At 38.2% G+C, this 9720-nt stretch overlaps 1 protein-coding gene across 1 annotated transcript in view; it reads left to right on the top strand.

The window, feature by feature from the left end:
- ARID4A (AT rich interactive domain 4A (RBP1-like)) overlaps positions 1 to 9720 on the top strand; it is a 53534-nt gene that overhangs the window by 24013 nt on the left and 19801 nt on the right. The window contains exon 11 of the mRNA XM_009331329.1: positions 7330 to 7402. Coding sequence (XP_009329604.1) covers positions 7330 to 7402 — 73 coding nt within the window. The remainder of the gene's footprint in view (positions 1 to 7329; positions 7403 to 9720) is intronic.

The following is a 9720-nucleotide window of genomic DNA, read 5'->3' as shown; positions in this document are numbered from 1 at the left end:
TGTCTCTTTTCTTTGCCTTTCATGTAATGTGTGATTTTTTTTTTTTTTAATTTTTTTTTTTTATTTAATTTTTTTTATATGGAAGAGAATGTAAGTAATGCCGTATAACTGCGGGTGCCGTGCAGGGAGAGAGAAAGCCAGCAAATATTTGGAAGTCAGGCTGAAATATGTCCAGGCAGTGGGCAGATTAGATAGAAAGGAAGTAAAACCATTTTACATTTGAAAGAATGCAGCTCCTAGGTAAGGATTCTGTGTTTTAATCTGTAATGTTAACATGGTTGTTAAGAATGCGGATTTGATTTAGATTTCTGATCTGGGAACTGTCTGGTGGAGCATGCAGCCAGGGTAGATCTTTCCAGGTAAAAAAAGACAATAAGAATCTATTTTTAGGTGTTAATTTTATGCCTTGATAACAGTGCTCTGGAAAATGGAGTAGATGTCTGTATGACAATAATGGTATGATCAGATAAATATAAGGATAAATGTGTGCAGAATATAAAATCCTCTGGGTTTTTTCCTCTGTTTGCAGTGAAAAGGACTGAATAGGCCACATTTTGCAGGGTGTGAACTGTTGCAGTCTGTATTGGTCTGTTTGTATTAACGTTGCTTAAAATTGCAGAATATCAGTCACTAAAAATCAAGGATGGCTATACTAGTTTTCTAGTACCCATTTTTAAAATCATTTTTCATGGCTATTGCATAAAAGTGCTGTGTGTTTCAAACAAAGAAGGGGGAGGGGGGAGCTTGGTCGTTTAAAAAAAAAAAAAAAAAGGGGGAAAAAAAAAAGCTGTAAAAGAAATAGAGGTTATTTTTAAAGAATAATCTAACTGTGGAGTAGTGAAGGAAAGGATTCCAGACAGGTAGACGTACTGCTGGGAAAAGCTGTAGAATCCATTATTTCCAGGTGACAAGTAGGCATGTAAAAATAACGTGAGCATCTTCATGCTGAAGCTATGGTATTAATCTTTTTAGATTATGTCAGGGCAGAACTGTCATTCCAGCCCATTAAATCAAACTCCTGATTCAACTGTTATGATACATATTCTAATTGTGGGCCATGCTAGATATTACAATTAGAGAGCATTTAGGGAATTTACCATAATTTCTTTTTTCTTTTCCCTTAGAAAGGCAGTAATACGGGTTGCAGAGAGAATCGACAAGTGAATGATATTGCCTTACGTTTATTTGACTACAAATGTTGGATTACTCAAATTTTGCATTTACATTTTGTAGAGTTTCTCCTTTTTTAATCAAGGTCAAAGCAGCTTCTGTCCATCCTCTGCCAGAATATTCTCAGTGGACCTTTTGTTTTACAACTGCAAATTGTTATATTACTGGAGATGGGAGGGAGATTTTAAAAATTATCTTCCCCCACCCCCATCTTCTGAAATGCACAGCAGCTTTGCTGTCAAGGCCTGGCCAGCTGCTGACCAGCCGTGACAGGCCTTCATTACGTCAATCAAATGGACACAGACCTACTTAATACGTAATGAGAGCATAAAGTCAGTCAGAAGAGTCTAATTCTGGGAATGGAAAGGATCCTATTTTTCTGAAGTAGGATCTTTTATAATGATAATGGAGCAGAGAGACCTACTGTAGCTGGTGAGAATAGATCCTACCATTTTTCCAGTGGCTGGGTTAAAATCTGTAACTTTGTTTTGACAGAGACTGTCTTTCTAATTATGCTGCCTTTCATGACATCTTAAGAGTATGGGAGAATTGGTACAACAAGATTTCTAGGCTTTACATGGTTGTTCTTTGATGTCTTTTGTAAGCTAAGGAGTGGGAACCAATATGGTGGTGGTGAGATGCTAATCCTCCTTGTCGGTGGTAACTGACTTGCTTGGCCCAGAGTTGACTACGAAGGAGGAAAATGTGGAAATTGCTTGTCATTGACTTTAACAGGGATTGCGTTACATTGAGTTGCTCAGCATGTTCGAATTGTTGGATTTTTGGCCATAATTGCAATATATGGTGCAACTCAGGATTACTTTTCATTCATGATGTGAGGCTTGAATAACAGAACAGATACTGCTTGTGTCACAAAAAGTGGAAAAATCCAGAGGTACTATAGAAAAAAATTCTTTATCAAATAAACTTAAAGAATCACGCACTTGGTTTGAATCCAGCTAAAAACCTGGATATTGCTTTTGGTTCTTATCCAGTTTTCAACATGTCAGAATAAGAGAATTAACTGTGTTTTGAGGGTACCTTTGGCAGTCAGAATGCGCTGCAGCTAAAAGGAAAGAGAAAATCTAAACTCCAGTATCTCCACATAGGAATAGAAGCTTTTGGAACATTACCTGATTTTTATTAAAAATCAGATTATATATGCTACTGTATTTGCTTGTATTTAAGTTGTTCTGTCAGGGAAGAAATCATACCTATTTGTTTTTCAGGATTAAATAGTCGAATACGTACATACATTTTACAAGGGAACATGTAGGCAACATTTGGTTTTGCCTCTCAGTCTACCTGTAGGCCATTCTGATTCCAAAAGAATCAAGATTTTAACATGCAGTTATTTGAAATATATTTTCAGTATGTGTTCTTAATAGATACATTCACATAAGATCAGAGTAAAAGTAAGGAATATGTTCTTTTAGAGTTTGAATTTTGCAAGTTTCAAAATTGTATCTTTTTATAATATCAAAGGCTGGAAAAAGGGATTTCTATCTTACCTGTAGAATTGGTTATAATACCATCTTTGAGAGACTCTTCCAACTTATCTGTGTCACTTTAATAGCAGTTCCTTGTTTTTTCCCCCCCCCCCCCCCCCCCCCAATCAAACATGCAAAAAATGTTCAGAAAAAAATTCTCCCGAGCTGGTCTCCATACCTCTCATTGGAGAAGGAGTTGTAGCACCTCCAGGTGTATGCTTAGAGGAATTTTCTCATAGTCTTCATTTTGACAATCACCTGAATTGTATCTGTATGTATGTCACCTGATGTATCCGTGCTGTGTTTAATAGTGTGCATTCTTTTAAAGTTTTTAGGGTTCTTGTATCACAACAGCATCAAGAAACGTCAGTCAGGGTTGCCTTACATTGTTGAGCAGGGAAAATGCCAGAAGCGTTTTCCAGTGTACCTATTCTGCAAATAAGCAAGGATTTCCGTTCTCATGATAAGTGATTACAATATATTTTATTAGCACTAAGTTCGTAAAGGATTTCAATATGAAATCCATGATGTGTTTTAGGAGGCCTGAGATTCCTACAAATGATCAGTAGTCATCTATTAAAATAATTACATTTTGCTTCAAAGTAGTTCTTGTTTCCCATGTAGTCTTTTCTCTAAGTGACTGTGGGAGACCACATAAAATGGTACAGGAACCGTCCATTTCTGTTGCAACCTATGTGTATTTTAAGATAACATTGAAAAAGCTGACTCTAAAAATTAAATACAGGAATACAGTAATTTCAAAGTTAATGAAGCATGGTATCCAGAAACAAGTTGTTTATTTGCATATATTAAAAAAAAAAACAACTAAGCAGCTGTGATGTGTAATATGCAGAATAGCCTTTAAAAAAATAGCTAAACATTGATTAGCTAATCATCCTTCTCATGCATGCATGCATTTGTAGGAGGTTTGGCTACTGTGAAGCGTGGCCTACATCATACCATGCACAAATGTTCTTTACAAAGACCTTCTTGCTCACAATTTTATGCTGGCAGGCGTTCTCCAAATATTCCTCAAAGAGGAGCAAAGTTGCAAACTGAGGCGCAGCTCTAGGGTGAGTCATTGTTGAGGGTGGTTGAATTCCTGGTTCCTGTTGGTAGAAATTAACATTTTAAGACCACTCTTATCTCCACATGGTGTAAAGCTGTTAACTCGTAATCAGTTTAATTCTTTTCATTTCCTTAATTGATGTTCAAACTTGGCATCAGAAAGCAAATGTGCAAGTGATGAAAACGCATTCAAGTAGTCTGAAGCAACAAAATTACGTTAACTCTAATTCTGGCAGCTTGTCTTGATCATATACTCTTCTGAACTCCAAATCCTGTACACATTGTTCTTCCTCTTAGCTTGCATTTATTTCACAGAAGAGTTTATGGTATTGTCAGTCTATTAATAACATAAAAGAAAGACCTGTCCCTGGTACCTTAGCCCCGTATTGATTGAGTATATGGCGTACGTGCTTCTAAGCAGAGATTCTTTCTTTGTTTTGTAAAATAAACTGTTTCATCCTTCGTGTTCCCACTCAGCTCTATAGGTTAGCATCCACAGAAGCTTTAACATCTTTCTGTAGAGTAAACGATGAGTCAGGATAACAGAGCTATATTCTTGCTTAAAATCATGCTAAAGAAAGAGGCAAAACTCATGGTGAATAAAGTGGCTTGAAACCAAATGAAGCAAAGCCAGTTACAAGTTTTCTAGAAGTTTCTGTGGGTTTTATGTTGTGCTTATTTGCTGGTTGTTATTCTCAAAATAATTTTACAAAATACTTGAACACTGTTAGTGTTACTTGGAAGGCAATAAGAAATTGAGTTGGGAAAGGAGTATGTCCCTTACACAGAGATCCTGTGTTCATTGTTGATTTCATTGTTTTACTGTTTACAATATTCTCTAACTGATGTGACCTGCTAGTCAGAAAGGAGGAAAAAAATCTCAAACCCATAAAATTTCAACTTTTTAATTATAAGCAAAAAAGGGCATCTTGGAGATTCTTTTTTTTTTTTAATGAAATTCAGCCTGTCACCCTGAAACAAAAAAGTTTTCTCATGTTGCATTTAGTTATGGGTATTGGATGAAAGGTCTCAATTTTGAACTCCCATCACTTAAAAATTTCATATTGTTTTGCCTCTCACTCGGACTTATCTTTGGCTACAGTGTGGCCTTTTTTTGCAACATCTGTATAGGAGAAAAATGAAATGGAGAGACAGACCTCTCCTCTTAAGAAAACTGATTTTGAACAATTGTCATGTGAACTTACTTATGCCCAGTCTAAAATGGGCGTAAGTGTCTGGATAGGAGAAGCGAGTTTTGGAGGGTAGCAGTGTCGCCCCGGTGCCTGCTGAAAAGAGATGCTGGCAATTTTAGCTCTCCAGTCACTCACTTATGGTGATAGTAGGTTGTGGCATCAACATTTCTCAGGTGTTTTCTTCACTTTGGGTGCAGCTTTTAAGGTTGCTGATACAGCAGCTTAGATGATGGTTGATGTATTTGAAATAAAACTCAACTCTAACTCAAACCAGTAGACACTCCTGGGAAGGCAGTATGTCCAGTTACAAATAGATAACCGTGATGAAAATTGACCTCTGATAAAAATCCATGTATCTTAATGTCGCAATAACCATATCTATGAAGGGTTGATCTTTCTCATTTTGGCCAGTAGCAGGAAAAGAGTTTGAAATAGCTGATGGATGATTTATTCCTTGGGGACAGTCATTCAGGTCTTATTCAAGTCACCTCTCAGAAGGATTTGGTGTCTGCTCTGGCATTGGTACCAGGCACAGTTCAGACTCTCTCTGTCAAGGAGTGCCAACCTAGCTCACGTACCATCAGCAGAGAGAAGGAGGTACAGGATTCAGGATGTCTCTCACAGGTGGATGAATATTGCAGTCAGGTTTTCTGCCCCCGTCCTCTAAGTACGTAAAAGCTTTTCATCTTTCCTTTTTGCTTTTCTTCAGCTGAAAATACTTGGCGTCAGTGAAATGGTTAACATTCTGTCTGCAAGAGTGCTATTTCTAACCTACATTTCTGCTGTTCTGACCTACAGTTCTCATTTGGCATTATGCCCACATAAAAGACATGGTTTGAATTCAACTATTCAGAAATATTTCTGAATGTTTACTGTTATTTAGATATGTTTTGTTTGCATAGTTTGAGTCATATTGCCTTTAATCAGTAAACATTACAGTAGAGGGTAGAAATTTCTCGATCTTGAAGTTGGTTTGCAATCTAGATGGAGAGAAAAACCCTGTGGTTTCTATAGCAATAATTCATTTGTTAACCTGGAAGAACATAATAATTCTATAGATAACTCTTCCTCTTTATATAATCCCTATAATATGCAGTATGAGCAAATGGTAACTGATGCTGTACAGTGTTGTGATTATTCATTTAATTTCCTCAAATTATTTCCTAAGAAAAAATAGGAAAATAAGAAACAGATACTGTCTCTGCCTGATTGTAGGTGATCCCTGTTGGGCTTTGAAGCTCAGAATTCACTGAAGCAGGCAGGGCTGAAATTCATTCTGATGCTGGGCAGATTGCTTTCTGGTTAACAAGGCAGTAGCATATACATTTACATTTCACTGTCTATCTTCCTGCCTTGAAGCTTAACGTTTACAAAATGCAGAGATGACTGAAGCTGAAATTGCTATTCTGGTTTCCTTCTGGAACTGCTTGTGACTTTTCTGTTATTTTTAATAATGTAGTGATAAGATTTTTTGACACGTACTGTACGTCTTTCCTTCAAGACAGCTGCAGTCTTCCTTGTGCAAACTGCCTTACCAGCAATCCCTATGATTGCCAGGCTGGCAGGAGGAAAGCGGCATGCGTAAAGCGTTGCAGGGAAAAGATTTATTCCCCCCCCGCCTCACCAGTCTCTGCTAGCATCTCAGAATCCCATGAATTATATGTAGATATGTAGAAATTATTTTCCTTCCCGTAATAAATGTACTTTATTTTCATGGTTTCCACCTGAATAAAATAAAATCTTTATTTCACACTGTGGACTGCTTACCATAAAGTTCATAAGTGTTTATGTCTGAGGATTTAAGTTGGGAAGATAAAACTAAGGAATTTATAATAATAAATTATGGAAATATGTGTTCAGGGAATTATGGAAGTGACTGTAAAAGTGTTTCCAAATATGAGCTGAAATCAAGCATGGGGGCTTAATCACAAAACGAATAGTGTCTGGAGCATCAAAAACAGGAACGGTTGGAGAAAGAATTGTTCTGCAGCCTTAGCTATAGTTGGGGTAAGGAAGATGAGTTAAATAAAAATCCCCCAAACAAACAAACAAACAAACCAAAAAAAACTAGAGTTCCTGTGAACTGCTTCAGTCTTGTAAATAACAAACAACTTTTTTGTGCTAGAACAATATATTAAGTATATTAGTGTTTTCATTTTGAGGGTCACACTTACATTCTTTCTGTCATGGTTTGAGGCTTTCCCTGACCTGCATTTTCTTTTTCTCCTCCTGAGGTGTGCACTTCAGTCTCCAGAGTAAATTTTGTTTCCTGCATATTTCACCATTATATGCGTGCAGGGCCAAATGGGAAGTGGTTTGGGTTTAGTTCTTGCTGTTAGACTTTTGTATAAATAAATTGTTACTTTGCATATTTTATGTTTTCATTATGACTGCATTTGTTTTTACAGCCTGAGGAAGAGCTTGATCCTGAAGAGAGGGACAACTTCCTCCAACAGCTTTACAAGTTTATGGAAGACAGAGGTAACACTGAATTTTTTTTTTTTTTTAAATATATATACTTTTTTAAAAAAATATCTAGCCCACTCTTTTAATGGCTTTTAAAAATTGCTTTTAAATGTAATGGATGTTATTACGAGCATATTCTCACGTCGGTGAAAAAGGATAACAGCTAATCTGGTACAAGGAAAAACACTTCTACCCATTTTCACATGTGGCAGGTCTGCTTCCAGTACTTTGAAGCACAGTGCACAAAGGAAACTGAAATCCTCCCTGAGGTGTATTGTTTTTGTTTTGCTTTCACAAAACGTTTTTTATGTTAACAAACCCTGTTAAATAAGCTCTTGGTTGATTTCTTGTTGTGACAGCCATGGCTGGGAACTCTGCTGCTGTTAATCTCAGGCTGGAACCTGAGGAGGCTATTCATGGATGGTGAAATTCAACCAGCAGAGAATGGGAGATGTGCCATCTTCGAGTCTCCTTGCAGAACTGTCTTAATCATGCGCAGATGTAGCAGTGATACTCACCTGAAGAGACAACTTAAAAGATTCTACTTTGTCCAGTAGCTAGAACAAGAAAATAGCATATTTTAAATGTCTTTCTTTACAGAATTAGGTGAGACTGTTATAAATTGGAATAGTTAAAGTCCTGTCATAAGACGTATCTGGAAGTGCATGTGCTATGTATAGATAGCAAGCATGATATACCTGCTGACTTGGGAGAACTGTTGTCGCGTAAGCCATTCACATTTGCAGTTGCGATGAGACTGACACTAAAATGGAAGGTTTTCTGTTCCCTGGCTGCACCCCCACTCCCCCCCTTTCCTGTTTTTTTTTTTTTTTAAGTGTATTTAAGCCTGGAAAGAGTTTTATCTAGTAGAGTATATTTGTTGTATTCATTTTACTCATGAACTTGCTACTTTGATTTGAATACTGTAAGTGTTAATCCTGCAGTAATGTTGGTGGAGGTAGATTACAAGTGCAACTACTGACTTTTTACTTTTTTATTTTCCCTTGCTTTTTCCTTGACAAAAGTTACCTGAATGATATTTCTGTAGCAGCATATAGTACAGCAAGTTGATTGATTTCAATTTGAAATGACCAGAGCTAAGAAGAGTAAAATGTAATGTGCATGTAGTGTCTGAATATTTACCCCTTTTTTCCCTTTTAAAGTACAAAATTTTCTTGGGTTTTAAAATTGGAGGGGGGGAATCAAGTTACCTTTGTAAAAGTGGCTCTGCATCCCTATTAACGAGGTGTGTTCTAGATGACAGAATTATAAAAGAACAGTTCCAAGTCTGTTCAGTATCGCCAGTGCTTATCATAGGTTTAGAAATGCATCATGTATTATAGCAAAGTATACTGCAGTTCATCCAATATAATTTTGAGGCCTCCTGTGTGTAACCAGTGTTTCTGGAGAATAACCTGCCTTGGGGGAGTAAGAGGCTATGTCGGGGGAAAAAAATCCCTATGTTACTGAATTAATCCAAAATTTTCTTTCTTTTCTGGTAGCCTGATTCTTCCCCCATTTCTGTTTTCCTCCTTCCTCACTCCCTTTCTTAAGCACTCTTAGACTACAAACCAAGCAGAGATCACGTCAGGGACTTGCAGAAGCAAAAGAAGAAAGCATTTGTGCACCAAATTTGAAGACTCAGTCAAGAAAATACTCTTTAAGCCAGTATGTCGATTGAGCAATGTATAGGGCTTTTTCAAGACTGGGTCTTTCCCCTGCCTGTCTACTTCCCTTCCCCCCCCGGTCCTTATCTGGACTTGCGCAAAGTATTTGACACTGTCCGCATGACATCCTTGTCTCTAAATTGGAGAGACGTGGATTTGACAGATGGACCACTCGGTGGATAAGGAATTGGCTGGATGGTCGCACTCAAAGAGTTGCGGTCAACAGCTCGATGTCCAAGTGGAGACCAGTGATGAGTGGCGTTCCTCAGGGGTCAATATTGGCACCGGCGCTGTTTAGCATCTTTGTTGGTGACAGGGACAGCGGGATTGAGTGTGTCCTCAGCAAGTTTGCCAACGACACCAAGCTGTGTGGTGCCGTCGACACGCTGGAGGGAAGGGATGCCATCCAGAGGGACCTTGACAGGCTTGAGAGGTGGGCCTGTGCAAACCTCGTGAAGTTCAACAAGGCCAAGTGAAAGGTCCCGCACGCGTCGAGGCAATCCCAAGCCCAAATACAGGCTGGGCAGAGAATGGATTGAGAGCAGCCCTGAGGAGAAGGACTTGGGGATGCTGGTTGATGAGAAGCTCAGCATGAGCCAGCAATGTGCGCTGGCAGCCCAGAAAGCCAACCGTCTCCTGGGCTGCATCCAAAGCAGCGTGGCCAGC

Source organism: Pygoscelis adeliae, unplaced genomic scaffold (genome assembly GCF_000699105.1).
Source record: "Pygoscelis adeliae isolate BGI_AS28 unplaced genomic scaffold, ASM69910v1 Scaffold199, whole genome shotgun sequence".
Taxonomy (NCBI): domain Eukaryota; kingdom Metazoa; phylum Chordata; class Aves; order Sphenisciformes; family Spheniscidae; genus Pygoscelis; species Pygoscelis adeliae.
The sequence above is the reverse complement of the archived record's forward strand: the minus strand, read 5'-3'. Positions and strand labels throughout refer to the sequence as shown.